Source organism: Sparus aurata, chromosome 16 (genome assembly GCF_900880675.1).
Source record: "Sparus aurata chromosome 16, fSpaAur1.1, whole genome shotgun sequence".
NCBI lineage: Eukaryota > Metazoa > Chordata > Actinopteri > Spariformes > Sparidae > Sparus > Sparus aurata.
This window is the reverse complement of record NC_044202.1, coordinates 16,639,274-16,657,009: the sequence shown is the minus strand read 5'-3', so window position 1 is coordinate 16,657,009 and position 17,736 is coordinate 16,639,274. Positions and strand designations below refer to the sequence as shown.

At 42.7% G+C, this 17,736-nt stretch overlaps 2 protein-coding genes across 7 annotated transcripts in view; one reads left to right on the top strand and one right to left on the bottom strand.

Annotated features, from left to right (window-relative positions):
* LOC115565843 (KATNB1-like protein 1) overlaps positions 1–17,736 on the bottom strand; it is a 37,491-nt gene that overhangs the window by 908 nt on the left and 18,847 nt on the right. The window contains exons 1-9 of one of the 5 annotated variants that reach the window (XM_030391410.1): positions 2,155–2,799; positions 1,816–2,002; positions 1,401–1,513; positions 1,278–1,300; positions 910–1,186; positions 703–818; positions 544–594; positions 370–459; positions 144–248 (exon numbers count right to left, since the gene is read on the bottom strand). In XM_030391410.1, coding sequence (XP_030247270.1) covers positions 144–248; positions 370–459; positions 544–594; positions 703–818; positions 910–1,186; positions 1,278–1,300; positions 1,401–1,513; positions 1,816–1,849 — 809 coding nt within the window. In that variant the 5' untranslated portion in view covers positions 1,850–2,002; positions 2,155–2,799. Of the gene's footprint in view, positions 1–143; positions 249–369; positions 460–543; positions 595–702; positions 819–909; positions 1,187–1,277; positions 1,301–1,400; positions 1,562–1,815; positions 2,103–2,154; positions 2,800–17,736 lie in introns of those variants that run through there. The other 4 variants (XM_030391414.1, XM_030391412.1, XM_030391411.1 and 1 more) reach the window with 4 other exon arrangements.
* Positions 1,829–16,621, top strand: acp7 (acid phosphatase 7, tartrate resistant (putative)). Of its 2 annotated transcripts, XM_030391406.1 has the most exons (15): positions 1,829–1,893; positions 2,773–2,824; positions 2,969–3,099; positions 3,753–3,953; positions 4,035–4,217; positions 5,459–5,484; positions 6,413–6,510; positions 12,593–12,655; positions 13,416–13,530; positions 13,742–13,855; positions 14,883–14,949; positions 15,375–15,442; positions 15,541–15,612; positions 15,984–16,121; positions 16,227–16,621. In XM_030391406.1, the coding sequence occupies exons 3-15, from the start codon at positions 2,991–2,993 to the stop codon at positions 16,290–16,292; spliced, it is 1,320 nt and encodes a 439-aa protein (XP_030247266.1). In that variant the 5' UTR covers positions 1,829–1,893; positions 2,773–2,824; positions 2,969–2,990; the 3' UTR covers positions 16,293–16,621. The 2 variants fall into 2 exon arrangements, with proteins under 2 accessions (XP_030247266.1, XP_030247269.1); XM_030391409.1 differs by lacking the exon at positions 2,773–2,824 and having other exon boundaries at positions 1,835–1,893.

The following is a 17,736-nucleotide window of genomic DNA, read 5'->3' as shown; positions in this document are numbered from 1 at the left end:
TAAGTACATGTATTTGCGATGTTAAAAAAAATATTTGTTTTATTGCTTCACATTCTGTTGATAATTAAAGTTATTATCTGAATGCACTGAATTACATTTTGCACCTTTAAAGTTCATCCCAGCTCATAAAACACAACACTTACTTATCCGATGGAGGTTTAGTCGATCCACGATAGCCACTTGCTCTCAGTTCCTCGCCCCAGTTTTTCAAAACTGAATTTATCCACGTTAAACCAACGATGAGATACCTGTGAGATCAAAGGACAACCTTTAGCAATTTGCAGCTCCGTACAGTAACTATTCTGCTACACTCCGTCCATTGTATGTTTGTTTTTTTGGCAGAAATTTCATGAGAGCAGGAACACTCACTCTTCATATGGATTTGTGAGGACTTTCTTCACTAAAGGAAAGAGGTCAACACAACACCCAATGGTGATCCTGGAAGAATCTTCATCAATGCTGCAGAGAAAAGTCGATTCAATTAATATTTAATCCTCTTGTAGTCAGCGCTGCTCAATCTCTTCCAAAATTTAGGGCGCTCACCTTTTGCTTATCAGTGGGAGAAAATCAACAAACACACCAATATCTTGGATCCTGTACAAAGACAGTGAAGTAACACTATTTAATATTACAGTGAACATATTGCGTGATAAATCTTTGAAAACCAACTACACGCTACATACAGTATATATATATACGTACCTCAGGAAGTATGTCAACAGCTCTCCTATGTTTCTCTGCCAGAGTGTTAAAGACACTTTCAGTCTCAGATGTCTTCCAAAGAGCACGTCAGTCATCGTGCTGTGATCCCTTGTGAGCTGAAAGACATTGTCAGGCTCATATCTCATCTGCATTTTAATAACAAAGTAATACTAGAAATACAGTCAGAGCTGGGACAGTATGTCTGACCTCAGTGAGCGTACAGTTGTCGGCTTGTTCAGAACCAGTTCTACCAGTCCTGTGGTTGTTATTGACATTAAGCGGAAACTCCCAAGGGTCCATGTCAAATATCTCCTGTTGCACGTCCTGCGTGCACTTCATCTCGTTCTCCTTGTTCGCAGCATCACAAGGCCTCCCGGTCCCGGGCGGCTTCCTCCGGGCCACAGCCAGGTGGTGGGTCTTCCTCTTACATGACACAACCCGCTTCACTCTGCCTGGGTTATGGCAAGAGCGACTTACTGGAAACCTGGGCAGTGTGCAACGTTCAAGCGTTATGTTGAAAGCCAAAACACATCATGCACTGGATGAGATGTAACGGCAGAAACTGGAAGGCCTACCTCTTTTTGTTGAAGTCCTCCACCTGAATTTAAATATACATTTTGCATGGTGATTAATAAAACAATAAAGAGGACCGTCCAACATATAGAAATGTGTGTGTTAGAAGGTGTCACCCATCTCACCTCTTTTGTGTTTCTCCCATGAGTATAGGTCACCTTGTACTGAGATGCATCCTGCTGAAAGGCATTCGCAAGGTTTTGGTAGTCACCGTCTTCACTGTTGGAGTCCATTACACCTTGAGACAGAGAAGCCCCTCTTCATCAGCTATAGTACATTTTTAAACCTAATTAAATTCATATAAAAACACACACAGCCAGTTACCAATGTGATCAAGTCTGCATAATAAGATAACAAAAAATGGTTTATGTATCTAAATATATTTATTATTCACAGCATTTAGCAAAAAATATTATTAATTTAGGTGGCAAATACATGTCAAGCCAGTACAGTAGGAACTAAGAAATAACGGGAGAGGTCGTTTAAAAAAGAATACAGTTTTTATCCTCCAGTCTGCCAGGCTTTCCAAGGTTAACACACCTAAAACACAATTTCCCACAATCCACGTGGGCATGACGTAGCCAGGAACTGCTCCCGGACCCACAGCTGAGTTTTGTTGTGAGTGTTTTCAGCGACTAATTTCAAAAAATGCAGCGAACTTATTCGGTCCAGAATGTGTTTGAAGCTTTTGGACAGCTTCGCCCGTTTTCTTTAAACTGTTAAGTTTCTGTTGGAGACAAAATTAAGAAGATGTTTTCTGTTCGTAACACGTTAGCTGCGTTTACAGTCACAACCGTTTTTCTAGCAAGTCGCAGCAATGTGTAACTGCGTGGCCGCACTTCAGGTGAAACAAATAACATATCCTAGTGGTGTACTCACCTAGTTTCCAATTCCTAATGAGCGACAATAGAGTTAAACATTCCCTGTGATTGTTTCAGGCGACCGCTAACAAGCTTACGTCCAATTTAAACTGATAATACCGCCCAGAATTAGAGAATAAAGCATCCTATTCATCACCCAGTCTGTGTGGTGTGCGACCTCTAGCGACTATTGAGATATTAAACGGTGCACATTTCAAACCAAACACCTCGTTAAAGCCTTGGACAACATTTGCGGTTTCAAACATGCTCCCAGTCAGCTGATCCAGACACATTTAATCAGAGAGGCAGTTACCAGAACTGATGGATCAGCTGGTTTCCTGTTTGGGCTCTAATCAAACATTGCTTTTTGCACCTCATGAGCCATGACCCCTGACAGTGCCTTTATCGGGCCAGTGAGGCATATCAGCTGTTTGCCTTTGCACTTTATTGACCTGAGGCAGGCTGTGGCTTGTGGGCTAATCCCTGCTGCACTTGGGCTCACTTTGACAGCAGCCACTTCCCTGAATGCACAATGAAAAACAACATCAGCCGCTTTTATCGACACATCATCTCTTTCCGCTTTGCTCCCGCTGACTCTGCTGTTTTTGGTTCTGCACTTTCATCCGATGTTCATCAGAGGCCGAGGCGCGGACTGTGTGTGTGACTGTATAGACTGGCGTTGAGGTCAGGTAGGAGATTTTATGGCCGCACTGTTTATTTCTAGATAGGCCCTTGGTTTTATATCAACAGACTCAGTCATGTGATGTTTTGCATGAAAGCATTGAACGTCATGTGACTAAATTGTTTTATTCTCTGGTTGTGTGTTGCCTCAGCTCCTGCAGCTCAGTCGTTGAAATGGTGCCTGTCCATGCCGCCTGTGCTTTGTTAAGCCTCGCACCCCTGTTGGTGCTCGGTGTTCCTCCCATCTGGACCCAGCCGGAGCAGGTGCACCTCTCTTATCCAGGTAAGTGTTTGAACCTTCTCCCTCTGCCTCATGTGTTTTCATTTAGGGACACATTCCCTCCCCCCCTCCTCTGTAATGCAAACCAGTATCCAGGTCATATGACTTGCAGATTCACAGATGTTTTTAACAAATAACTCAATAATACAATGATTGAAAGCACTGGTGTATTTAGAGAGCTGAACCTTTTGTAACTCTTCTGAAGCTCGGCAGGGAGTCTCAAGCTCAGAATCACTTCCAGTTATCGTGATGACCAGTTTGAATAAAGCTAGTGTGTTTCATGCAAGGCACTGATGATATGTCCTGCAAAAGCAACATGTCTCTGTGCACACTGTAAGTCACTTTGAATACAACTTCCATACATTTTGCTGATGTTACTGCGCACAGAGTCCGTGCAGCGTAAACGTTTTTTCGTTTCACTCCGCGTGAAGGTGAAACATGGTGGTCATTAAATGAGTTGATGTCTTGGTGAAATGAGTACCTGGCCAGTCGTCAGCTTATCTTGCCAGCAGCAAGATCAAAAGCACCACTCTTGTGCAACGTCAGCCTTTTCACAAGCATCTCTTGGCTTTGATAAACGCATCGATAAGTGAATCCAGTTGTTCTGTCAGATCAGTCAGCGTCACGATCCCAACGAGTGGGCTTTTTCTTCACAGGAGTGCCAGGTTCCATGGTTGTGACCTGGACCACCTTCAATAAGACGGAGAGCAAAGTGGAGTACGGCCTTCTGGGGGGTCGGCTCTTTGAGATGAGCGCCAAAGGTGACGCCACTCTGTTTGTGGACTGGGGAGAGGAGAAGAGGAAGATGTTTATCCACAGAGTCTCTCTCACAGGCCTCAAACCGGCTGCTTCTTATGGTGAGTGGAGCTTTGGTATTAATTCCACTTTGTCGGATTGTTTCTCCACATAAACGTGTTTTTTCCTCTGTATGATTTCAGCGTACCACTGTGGGAGTGATGTGGGCTGGAGCGATGTGTTCTTCTTCACTGCCCTGAATGACAGCACTAGTTTCAGTCCCAGGTTTGCTCTGTACGGAGACCTGGGCAACGAGAACCCTCAGTCTCTGGCTCGGCTGCAAAAGGAGACGCAGCTTGGCATGTATGATGTCATCCTGCACATAGGTGAGCTCCACATGGATCGAAGTGTTACAACCATTTTTACTTTAAAAGCAGTAAAGAGGCATTAAGCGTTATCAGCTGTTGTCTAAGGCGCTAGTCATCCACAGATACCTTGCACAACACAAATGTGTAACGAAGAGATAATACATCCTGATGGTATTAACTGTAATCAGCATAATGATACTTATTTATCATTTGTATGTTTTGCTTTCGGATGGTGCGGGTTAGATACCGGTCACCTGCTTGCTCCATCACTTCACAGTTGACGATGTGAATAGGTGGGCAGTAGAATCCAAACGAAATATGGGGAAAAAACCTGACTTAATCTCTGACTCTCTTGCTTTCGCCCCGTTTCTCAATTTTCTTGCCAGAGAGTAATAAGAAACAGATAATTTTTCTTCTCCTTTTAGTGGCTCGTCAAATGAAACACAGACTTAAACACTATTTCACAGCTAATTTACAAGGTTAGGGAGAATAGAATTATTTGTTTGCCTCATAAAGTAAGATCAAACTTTCATAGTCCACTAGTCTAGACCTATTCAGCTGGGAAGGAGGGCCCATTTAACAACCTCATTCTGGCCTTTTGATCATTTTGTTAGTAGGCTTATTAGCCCATTTATTAGTTCCGTCTGTTGCTAAGCACACAAATAGTCTTATTTCAGTGGGAATTTCCCTTAAGGAGAGGGAATTTATGGAAATCAAACTGACATCCTACTTATGAGATTAATAGTGAAAACTCATAAACAAGCAATGGAAAAAACACAGGGAATACAAAAGTCTCGCCCCTTTGCACTTTGTTTCTTTCAAATCTGGCCCTTTGGAAAAAGTGGTTTAATAGGCCTGCACTAGTCGTTTATTAAAGGAAAAGTTTGACATTTTTGAAAATTATACTTAATTGCCTTTCATGCTGAGAGGTAGATGAAAAGATCGATACTACTCTCATGACTGTATACCGAATATGTGAATGCAACTTCTCATCTAACTCTTAGTAAGAAAATGATTAAGTGTAATTCTCCAAATGTTTGACCATTACATTAAGCCTTATCACTATAATACAATCTAAGTATGATGGCAAAATTATTAACAAACTGAGAAGTAACCAAGTAAACACAATTTATCAGGGATATTTTGGCACAGTGCACCAAAGATATATATTGTTGTTATACCTAAGCTGCAGGAGAGTCAAACTCAAAATCCAAAACCCAGATCTGTTCTAATCTACAGATTTTCTTTTTGTTTTACAGGGGACTTTGCCTACGATATGCATGAGGTACTCTTCTTTCTTTACAATACAATGAACTCAAATCACACTTGTGCTCAGTCGAGGTCACTGACAGCACATTTCTTTCATCAATAGCATATATTCTTAAAGCCACTGAAATATTCCACTAATTCCACAGTGACAGATGAGAAAAGGCCCTCTACCTTTCTCCACTGCGCCTGCCCTCAGACTCACCACTATTTATTATCAGTGTATAAAAAGGCTCTCAGCTGTGGTTGAGACACACAGCTTATGATTAGCATTACTGCAAAATGCCTTAATCCTGCGGTGAAAGACGAGAGTTGGGCTCATGTCGCTCAAGTATTTCTTGAACAAAAAAAAGCACCATTTAAAACCACAAATCATGAGACCCAATAACATTTTCGCTCATCTGAAAAACCTCCCAGCTGTCATCTTTCATACCTAGTGTACATGGTAACCTTGTCTTGGACGCGAACATCATTTGTCCTGAATAGTTTTCCTGTATTGTTCAAACTTTTTTTTTTTCTTTATATAGAGAAATGCTAAATGCAATCAGCAGACTGCTGCGAAAATTAATAACCATAATTTATCCGGGCTGCGTCTTTCGCTGGAATGTGCTAGTACATCCTGCGGCTTCACTGATATTATAAATAGAAAAACAGAACGTTTCGTCTGAAAGGTCATAAATGGCTGTGGCAGGTAAAAGCCATCAGTGCAGACATGAACCGCAGTGTTTTCAAAAGCCGTGTAGAAAAAAAAGGGAAAAAAACTCTCTGGTTTCAGTGAGGTTTGTTTGGTAGAGCTGATGATGCATTCCTCAAACCGTCTGGAAAATGGACTCGCATAGTTCTCAAAACTAATTTGGCTCAATATTGGCAGATGGGGAAAAATGAAACATTGTTGTCTAGCGGGAAATTTTGGCTTCGTGTTTAACGGCTGAATGAAATTGTTCCAGGACAATGCCAGGATTGGTGATGAGTTCATGAGGCAGATCCAGTCCATTGCAGCCTATGTGCCCTACATGACCTGTCCAGGCAACCACGAGGCCACATAGTAGGTGGAATTTTAATTTCCTCTCACTCTGTTTGACATTTGTTCGGCAGCTATATAGGTTGCTCAGTCAGTCGGACGTTCCACAAAAATTTCCTCTCCCTTTAGCAGCAACAGTTTTCATCCTAGGAAACAAAAACTTGATTAACAGACTTGCTCAAGATCGAGTGGAAAGGTTGATCGCAAACTAAAGGACGGCTGATTAACTGTTCATGTCAATCGGCTAAAAGGGGCTGTGGCAGTGAGTGTGGCCTATAGCAAGAAGAAGTACAACTATTAGACGGATTCACGTTTGTGAGGGTTCGTATTCATATTTGTTGAAAAATTGTTTCTTAATAGCGACCGCTTCAAGAGAAATTCATAGCAAGTGAGTGCACATGGAAGCTATTTGACTGTTTTCTTTTTATTTACATTTTTGTGCCACATTCTGTCCTGGGGCAGAGTTATAATCAATGGGTTTTGGACAATAACAGCAGTACATTCAGTTTTCCATATTGGGGAGCAAGAGTTTCCAGACACCCCCTGACAAATTGCATTCAGAACTGACTACTGTAAATGTAAAGTGTGTGTGTGTGTGTGTGTGTGTGTGTGTGTGTGTGTGCGCGCGCATGTGTTTCTTCGGGGGGGTTGGCCGCAGTTTTTCCACTGTAAGGAACAAACTTTGGTCTGCCGAAAAACTCTTGACTGTACCTTCAGAACACATGGGAGCTATTTTGGTCTCTGCAGGCTGGAACGGCGTCAGGAACCACCAACATCTAAACAAGGCAACGCCCTCCAAAACAAATATTTATCTGACTGGGAATCATCATCTCTCACTATCTGTTTTTCAGTTCCCACAGACGACCCGTGGTGGTGGTGTTGGTGGGAAGTCTGTCTGTGTTTTGACTCATCTCCACTGAATGTGTTGTTCACATTAAGCCTGGGAAATGTCCTGGTCTTAGGCAAAGGGGAAGTGAGGAAGGAACACTGCAGTGACTCATTGATTAATAGTCATTTTTCGATCGAAAAAATCCTAAAAATCTGCCAGTTCCAGCATCTCAAATGTGAGGATTTGATGCTTTTCTTTGTCTTACTTACCAGTTCGTTGAATTTCTATTAGTTTAGGAATGTCTGTCAGAACACATAATTTGAGTTTGGCATCTGAGAAATATGGTGAATATTTTATAATATAAAATGTTGAATAGATTAATTGGAAAATGATCTGCGTAGTTTTTGTTAACAGGGCTGTACCTAATGTCATTTTTTACATTCAAAGCTTTTAATGAGGTTTTCGAATAAAGATTTGAACGTCTGTAGTCGTATTTTAATCCCGAAACGAAAGCCTCGATTTGAATGAAGCAACTTGTTAGATTTAATGATTTATTCTTTTTAGTTAAATCAGCTTTCTTTAATGAATAAATCTGAATCAAACTGGGGATTTTCTACAGTTGTTGGTATGAAAGGGATGTTGACCTTGAGTAATTACTGTAATAGTGTTTGAGCCGAATTATAAAATAAGTGTATGGCCACTTTTGTAAGTGGCAGGTGGAAAAGGAAACAGTTTTGACCACAGTGAAAAAAGGATAAATGCCAAAAAATATAGAACTAAAATAGCCTTCAAATGTCCCAGTCCCCCTTTGTACTCACTCATAGATAGCAGCCACATCAATAAATACATTCTTTTTTATTTCATCATGACCTGAAAATGCCCAATCATTCAATGTAAGAAAGAAAGTGAGAAAACATTTTTGGATCCGTCCCTTTATCTGGATACGCACGAAAGTTCATGGGAATGTTTTGTCCCGAGACCCTTCCTCCATCCAATTTTTATGGAAATGCGTTCAGTAGTTTTTGTGTAGCCTGCTGACAAACCAACAAACAAACGGACGTAGGTGAAAAAATACCTCTTTGGCCGAGGTAATGAAGCAGAACATTTTGTTGGATAAAAACATGTTGTTGGATTTGGAAATGAATGCATCTATTCTCTGTTTAGATAAATGAGTTGGAAACGATCCTCTGCAGCCACCCCTGAAATCTGACTCTACAAATAGCGTGACGCTCATAATATTAGTGTAGCCTAATCTGCATCTGCAACGGTGCCGAAAAGCCAGCATTTAAGTGATGTAGAATTTAAATCTCAGTGGGCTGAATGAAGCTTCAAAGCTCAAACCTATTCAGTACAGCCCTTGTTGATCATAGTCATTTGTTGCAACTCTAAACGGTGCAGCAGCCTGCAGTGCTTCTCTGCGTGTACGAGTTGTACGCTGATATTCTGAAATATTGATATTGTGCTTTTGGTGCTTAAGCCTTGCTATTTAATGAGTTTTTAATTTAATCTGAGTTGGTTTCAGCTTTGGCAATGTATTAATCAGAGTGGTTTTGATCAATGAAAATGTATCACCACTGATGTCAATCGATAAAATATAATACTCTACCTTGTGGGTGAAATATTTTTTAGTCCATTTCACTCTAAATTTTCAGGTTTAGTTCAATAGTATTTTGTTGAAGATGATTATAGATGTCTAACAGATGCCTTAAATTCATCAGATCAGCAGCTAATGTTTACCTAAACTTCAAGCACGGTTGCTGGGGTCAGTCGTAACATTTAGAGAAGCCTGATCTTGCACCATAATATTTACTTGCCGCCGCTATACCGACTGGGACATCAACTGCATGGCCTTGCCATGTGAGGCGCGACTGCAGCCTGGTCTCTATTAAGAAGCTGCACACAGTAGTCTGTTTTCCTTGGCGCCGCATCCTGACATAAGAACCTGATATCAAGAACCATTTTTGCTCGCTGCATTACATAACCAGAAGCCCAGCTCCGCTCTCCCTCCTTCTATATCTAAATGTGTATTTTGTTCTGTGGTGATATTCCCAGCATCTGGCCCCTTTCTTTTTCTGCCTTGCGCTCTGTTGTCCTCTCCTCTCACTACACTTCTCTGTTCCTCTCTCTTTCCAACCTCAAAACCTATTGGGTGAAAGGCAATCGAAACAGGGGCCGACCACAATCGGTTTTCGGTCAGCATTCCAGCAGGATGAGAACAGCGGGTCCCCTGAAGATGCCCCAATCAAGACTGTCTTTGTTCACCACGTACAATATGGCACATCAGGCCCTCGGAGGGACAGCGAGTCGCTGTTTGAAACAAAGTCTTGTGATGGGAGTCTGTGGCATGCTTCCTGAAGACTACGACGGGTTCGTAACAACTGGATTAAGCTCATCAGATGATGAAAGGGGAAGACATGATGAGGAGGGGAAGTTTTGTTAGGTCAGCTTAAGAGTCTGGTTGTTCATATTGGATTTGACAGCCACCAGATTTTTATCTCTGTCTTCTTTTAATGGAAAGCAAACGCACATGGAAACAAGCGTGCTTCGGGACGCAGAGGATGACTCACATGTGGGTCTCCCAGCGTGCAGATTAATGAAACAAATATAAGCTTATCGTCTTTGCACCACAAAAGGAGAGACATAGAAGCCCTCAGTTGGCTTTATTTCTCCAGGCTGATCCTTTCCCTGAGAGCATGCCCAGTTTTATCACTCTGTTTGGATCCGTTGAGAGCATGTGTATTATTTCAGGGCATAGAAAAATTGATTGTTTATTGCTATTTAGTGGATGGTGCCTTCCCAGACCCCTCTACATGTGTTCTGGTACCGTTCCTAGCCACAAGATGGGAGTATGAACTCATCTCACGACTGCTCCTGGTTCAGTGCCATGACTGACGACTCAAGATCAAAACTAATTTCCACAGGTGCAGATGTCAGCTTTTTAGCTTACATTAATTGTATGATTGAATCAGGATATACTAACATTTTCAGATGATGCATTTGAATAAATGATGTGGTTCTTGTATGAAAATACATTACCTTAAAGTCAGAAGTTAAGTGTTTCAGTATTAGAAGTTTTATTGACAAGAAGTATTTTGGAGTGATATCAGCAGTAAAGACACCTAAACAAAGGATTCTTCTTCATGCTGAGTGATCACAATACTCAAGTCAACAAGTCCAATTAGACTCTTTCTCTTACTCAGCAATAACAAACATCTCTCTGATCCTCCTTTTCTGTCCCAGCTCCTGCCCTTTGACATCTGACCCTCTGTCTCTAGTTCTCCCTAACCCTACATTAAGCCAGTCAGTGTAGAATATATTTAAAGAATACAGCCCTTTTCTCTCTTCTTATGTCAGATAAGAAAACAGTCGCCCCAATCACCTCGCTTAGTTAATGGCCCGTTGAGAAGATTGGCTCCTGCCTTCATGCTGGAATAAAAAACTGTGAAAAGAGACGGGCGGGTTGGCGTCAGCGAGAGCTTTCCATGAAAGGGTTTTTCCCTTCTGCGTGGTGCACCCATTGTAATATTTGAGGTGCACTGGTTTAAGATGGATGATGGTGGAAGAACGACGCTCCCACTTTTAAAACGTGGCTCAGTAGACCAACACCCTTCACATCGAGAAAATACGATTCTCTCTGAAGAACAGAGAGTCACAATTAACAAGACCCTGCTGCCCCTCGTCTGTTACTGAAGAAATAACTCAAAGTGGACACACCTTGTGTAGTGACAGTCCATTATTACTTTTCATCCTTTGTTTTTCATTATTTTCCACCGCAACCTTTTTTATTTAATACTACGCTCTGAGTAGAAAGGGAGGGAGGGTAGATGAGTGTCTTAACTGTCTTGTCTTACTTTCAGAATGAATCAATGTTGAAAAAATTGTTTAAAAAAACCCTACAAGTTTACAAAAAGTTTGCATTGAAGTCCAACTCCAAAGACGGACTAGTGAGTGGATGAGTCTCTGATAACATTCAATCTCCCCAACATCCTCTGTCAGCCGCTTCTAAGCAACTGCCTTTTTTAAGACCCATTAAAGCTTCTCAGTTCACAAGTTGGGTATTTACTGACCTCCTTTTATGTCATAAAACATAACATGAACATTTATTTAAGGCATCAAACCCAAAACCCATTCAGAAAACCCATCGAACTCGAGAGAAAGAAGTACATTTTGGGGTTTTAGGACTCATTCCTGCAGCAGCATGTAGTCCAAAACCCAAAGACTCTTCGTTCGCTTTCATAAATAACATGCAGCAAAGCTTACATTTAGCCACTGGAACCCATAAATGTTGACATTTTTACTTGAAAAATTACTTCATTTCAAATTAATCGATATCAAAATAGTTTGCAACTAATCTTCTTTAAACACTGCGGCTCTAGTGATTGATCGTATAGTTTGATGCGGTGCAAAGGGTAAATAAATTAGTGGCGGGCATAGTGGTAGCAGTGGATCGATCACTACAAGCGCCCTGCTATATCTGGATCAAGTAAGAAACCACCACAACTCGGTGCTGAAACAGCTGTGGAATAGCCTCTAATGTGATGCTCTGCTGGAAGCTGGATGTAAAATTACAGTGCTCTTTTAAGATGTCATGGTTTTAAGATCGGTATATATTTAACTGCCTGATTTCTTGATTGACAGGTGTAGTACGCACAGCCTCGGTGGCTCCTACTCGCTCACCCCGTCTCGGCTCCACCCAGGCTCCCCCACGCCGGTCCAAATTTTTTTGATTATGCAGCTCCAGAAACTGACCATGATGTAAAGCTTCAAAACATCCCATCAGAAAGGGCGATGTCACCGAGGCTACGTCCATGTTTTTCTGCAGCCTTTAATTTGGAGATTCAGCCTCTGATAGCCTGGCTGGAGCAAAGTGTACGGTTTCTCAGAACGTCTAAAACTGGCGTGCTCCTTCACTCTTTCTCTGAACTTCGGGGCAGATGTCACCGCCACAGTTTGATGGTCATCTTGATCCGATGATATACCACCCCAAGTTTCCTGCCAGGTCAAAAGGAGACCCGAATAGCGACCTAAAACAAAAGGAATCCACCAAAAACTAGGCGGTTATTTTCAGATTGCTGGTTTATAGCTTAGCTGAGAATTATCTTCGGCATATTGTGAAAGAGACTGCAGTCGAGCTGTTGTTTGAGATCTGGTGTAGACACCACAAAATAAGAGAGCGCGGAAGCTTGAAGAGTTAAATGCTGTTTCTTAGACATTCAAAGAACGTAGATTGTATGATGCGTCTGTCTAACTACCCTTTCTCTTCTTGTTTGTGCACAGCAACTTCTCAAACTACAGGAATCGCTTCAGCATGCCGGGCAACACTGAGAGCCTGTGGTACAGGTGAGAAAGGGAGGAGAAAAAATATGTCCATTTCTTTGAATAAGTTAGAACGTTGTTGCTTTAGTAATGACGTGCTTAAGCTGGTGAAAGAACCGCATGCAGTTTTGGTGAACCCAAACACGGAGCCAGGAAAAGAAATCATTTCTTTTCCACCAAGGAGCCTCTTGTGAAGTATCACGTGCAGGTTTTCTGAACCTCCTACTGTATTTCAGTGAGCTTTAATGAGCTCCCTTCTCTTAGTTTGGTTTGCCTCCTATCTAAGGGACATGGTGACTACACAAAGGAGCTATACATCTGACGGGGTGACTCATCGCCCATTACAGGCCTCCTCCTCTCAGACAGTAAGATAATACCTTGCTAGACCACAGGCCAGCTGCCCACTTCTCAGGCCGAGACGCAGACAGGCCTGCTGGCTGAGAGCCCTTTTTCTTATGTGCACGGTTAGGAAACAAGAGGGGGCTGACACTGGAGAGGCAATCTGAAATCCTGCAACTGCTACTGGAAAGTGTTCAGAACATGCAGTACACATGTACAGAACACATGCTTTTCCATTAACCCCACAGAGTTTATTCGCTAAAGTGGACCTGGCACCGCACCATACAGCAAAATGTCAGGGACTACAACGTCGCCTGGATTTTGGAGTATTTCTCACACGATGTGGGGTTTAAAGAGAGGCCTGTTGTTGCTTTTCTGCTGGCTTTCAGCATGCTTCCCCAGCTGGATCTGAGCCGTGTATCATGTTAATGATGTGTGTCCGCAGCTGGAACCTGGGGTCAGCGCACATCATCTCCCTCTCCACCGAGGTTTATTTCTACCTCGAGTTCGGCCTGGAGCTCCTCTTCAAGCAGTATGAGTGGCTGAGGAAAGACCTGGAGGTTAATGACTGCACCGGTTACATGTGTTGATGATGGCTAAGTGCTCTCCTTTGTTCACACACTTGTTCTCTCTTTTTTCTAATTCAGCAATTTCAAAGATTACCAAATGTCCCCTTGTACAATCTACAGATTTCTCATTCTGTTAGAAATAAAATCTTGCTCTCTCTCTGTCTAACGCATTCTTACATATGCGTGTCTTCTCCTGAACCAGGAGGCCAACAAGCCAGAGAACCGAGCAGTGCGACCATGGATCATCACAATGGGACATAGGCCCATGTACTGCTCCGATGATGACCAGGACGACTGCACCACGTTTGACTCCAAAGTGTGTAAACGACAGAATCCTATCCGTTCATTCATACACTTTAACTAATGCACACAGCGCCCTAAATGACACTGCCACAGAGAGTATTGGTGATCAAGCTCATGCATATGACAGGTTGCCTTTATAAGAAGCATGAACATCAGGGCTATTCAATTACACATTTGTTTGGACCAGAGTTTAAAACCAGGAATTGTCAATGCTACAGACATTTCCTTTTTTTTTTTGTAGCTCTAATAAATTTAAAAATTCCGAATTGTTAATTGTCACAATGGATGCAGTCTGAGGTGTATGATACAGACACGTCGTGACTGTGTACATCACACCTATAAGCATATGTTTGTGAGACATACCTGACACATTCATGTGGACTGCAGACCGCCAGTTGAATAGGTCGAATGTGCAAAGAACAAGAAGCTTTAAAGTTTGGCTCAGTAATGGAGGATAATGCCACTCACACATCTGTTTAGTCTCAAGTGTGGAAAATCTTGTTGCGATGGCTTAGCTGCTCTCCTGATGGCAGCCATCTTAATAGCAAAGCATAATTATCGGTGCTTTCGTGACCCTTTAGTGATTCATTTCATGTGATTCCGCTAAGCAAAAGAATTATTATCGTTACTTTACAACATTTTCTGAATTGCCTACAAAGGGCTCATTGTTTGTGTTGCAGTGTGCGGACATCTGTATTGTTTTAGGTTCATCACATGAAGGTATTTGTAGGGTTCGCTCTCCGCCGTGTTGCCTGACACTTTAATTACTCCTGGTAGCAGACGTGTCACGCTGGTTGCAAGTTGGCCAGTCCACATCGCAGCCCATAAGCACATTCAGTACAGTCTGCTGTCATAATCACTGTAATTTGGAACCAAATAGTTTCCACTTAGTCTGACTTCTCTCAGCACTTGGCTCTGTTTGGAGCGAGGCTGGCACGGGCACGATGGGGCTCCACCAGGTAGGGTTTCGTGCTGCAGGTAGTGTTTTCGCACGTGAATGCCAGTTCATGCTGTCATTATTCCTCTCTGTTATATCTCAGGTCCGACTGGGACGGAACGAAACCCAACCTCCAGCTCCTGGTCTAGAGGATCTATTTTACCGCTATGGTATGAACTCTTTTTGACAACCAGCTGTGCGCTGCTAATGGGTGTTTAAGATCACACATTTGCACGCTCAGACAGTCTAATGTCCTCACAGTTGCAGAGAGCAGAGCAATCCAAACATCCTTTATTAAAAAAGCAGGCGTTTGGTCTGGCTGACATCCCAACAGCCAGTTTGTAAATGTTTTTCCTGTATTACATTTCTCAGACGTTTGTTTGTGGCATTTAATTATTTAACTTGTGGTGGAACTTTTGAAAGTTTGGGTTGCTCTGATCTTAAGCTTTTGTTGATTGCTGAGAAATCTCAAAATTAAATGGGCAGAAGATCTGAGAGGCATTCAGATTACTCAGCAAAATATGTTTAATTGGGCTGTTTGTGCAGTTATGTTTTCTGTGGAAGGTTGCTGACTGTCATCAAATGTCTTTCACAGGAGTGGATTTGGAGTTGTGGGCGCATGAGCATACGTATGAGAGGCTTTGGCCTGTGTACAGTGACAAGGTCAGCTCCTGCATTATCAATTTACCACGTTCTTACATCGTGTTTGCACAAAGTGTTTTATAGTCAGTGAAAGAGACTTTTTGTGTTTTTCTCTTCAGGTGTGCAACGGGAGCAAGGAGCAGCCTTATGTGAACCCAAAAGCTCCCGTACACATTATCACAGGCTCCGCTGTAAGTGCTTTCACATCACTGCTAACATTTTTCCATTGTAAATCATTCAACAAACTGACAGCGGCATCAACAAAAACAATGTCAGCCTTTGTTCACTGTCCTGCCTGTGCAGCAGTTGCTCTGCCGCATGAGTTTAGCACCAGCTGTTCCTCTGGTTAAGTGTTTTCTGATGTGGTGGCGAGCAGCGCAGGGCATGCTTCGTCATCCGACCACAGAGGGGTTAGTCACTGGCATATCAAAATGCGGCCAGACTCACACCGAGGCGCAGCCACAGTTGTAAATGTCACACAGGGCTTTGTGGATGGAGGTGGAGAAAGGCATGTGGCTCATCACTAACAGGTTCGGTTAAATCGCTGTTGAATCCTCCGCAGGGCTGCAGAGAGAGGACTGACAGGTTCAATCCAAACCCCAAAGACTGGAGCGCCTTCCGCAGCACAGACTACGGCTACACCCGCATGCAAGTGGTCAACGCCAGCCACCTTTACTTGGAGCAGGTCTCTGATGACGAGGTGAGGACTCGTGGAAGAACATGCACAAGCGCAGCAGAGGTGAAAGGACACTTTTGACGGTCAGAGAGTGTTGTTGAATGATAAATGCTTTTCTGTGTGTTGCAGTACGGCAAGGTGATTGACAGCATATGGGTGGTGAAGGATAAGCACGGCTTCTCTGCCTGGTTCTGAAGACTGCCATCCTTTAAAAATACTGCTCAGGGAATGCACTTTCAACTTAAAACAAGCATATTTTCAATCATGCACCGATGATAAAAACTACCCAAGTTTCCATCCTGGCCCCTCAGCCTTTAAAATTACGAAGGTGTGAATCACTCATTTAATCGCAAACTTTTTCCACTTTGTTTTATCCAATAAGATGACCTCTTTATAATGATCATCTACTGTGAATGTATATAATGTAGCTGTGATTTGCTGTGAGGTGCTCTACTCCACAACGTTTTATAAACGGGGCATCAAAAACTGTTTCATTTTTGAATAAATTCAGCTTTTTACTCGGATCTCTGGTTTAGTCCTTCCTCCAAAAAGCATCACTGCAGTCCATCACAGGAGTTTGACTTTAGTTTGTTTAGTTTTACTTTTCATCCACAGGTAGATTAAGGTACATTCCTCTCCATTGACAATAGGCATAGACAGCTGTCAGCTGACAGTCTGGCAGACACCGGGCCTCATTCCCTTCTGAGCCTATTTTTCATTTCAAATACCTGGAAATGCACTTACACAGATCACATCTCCTTTCTATCACTCTATCTAGACGACAGATTCTCCCTTGGCCTATCCGATCAGGATATTGGAACCCATTGTCCGTATGTGTGGCCGTTGGGACACAAGACAAAAAAGACACATGGAAGTCCACGCCTACACGAAAGAACTGTTATGTAACTCAGAGATACTTGTGGCTTTGGCACATGCAGAGAGGGAGAGGGCTCTTTCCCCAGAGGGGTTTTGCTCGCACCATGACTCTCACCACTTTGTTGGCATTAGTCCCTAATAACAGCGTGCTGCTTCTGATGAATACTGGCTGACAACCAGCGCGGATCTGCATGGGTCTGTGTTTCGAGTTGTCAAGCAGTATGTTAGCGCCGTAGTATAATCATGTCTCCGTAATTCTGTTGGCACAACACAGTCGACATATACAAAATCAATGACGTGTTGACACTGCACACATGAGTTAACATACAGCACGTTATTCAGCAAGTGTTACTATCCAAAGCGAATGCGGTGCCTGTGAGAGGACGTACACATGTTAATCAGTGATGGAAACTCTGCAGGGAAAACGGCGTCGTTTTTGCTGGAAGAACGTTAAGGTTACGCTCGGTTGGGATGTGTCACAACAAGTTAGCCATGAGAAGCTGAGAGTTCTTGTAGAAAGTACAAATGTAGTCAGGCGTCAGTGGCATGTCTTTAAAGCTGACCATGGATTTGTTGAACTTCTCTCTGATGTCGATACCCTGCTGTTCGGTGGTGTCTGGCAGGAAAAGAAACACATGCGTACAGTGATCACACCTCACATTCACATGCTCTTGGTGTGCCTACCCACCGCTAACTGTCACTCACACACTGACTTACGACTGTAAAAGTATCTGTGTGGAGAAGGCCCCGCTGCACTGAGTTC

Excerpts from the sequence above, each read along its gene's own strand:
- acp7 (XM_030391406.1), top strand. The coding sequence starts at position 2,991 with ATGGTGCCTGTCCATGCCGCCTGTGCTTTGTTAAGCCTCGCACCCCTG. Across the intron at positions 5,485-6,412 it reads TTGCCTACGATATGCATGAG|GACAATGCCAGGATTGGTGA; the intron begins GTACTCTTCTTT and ends AAATTGTTCCAG. Across the intron at positions 12,656-13,415 it reads ACTGAGAGCCTGTGGTACAG|CTGGAACCTGGGGTCAGCGC; the intron begins GTGAGAAAGGGA and ends GTGTGTCCGCAG.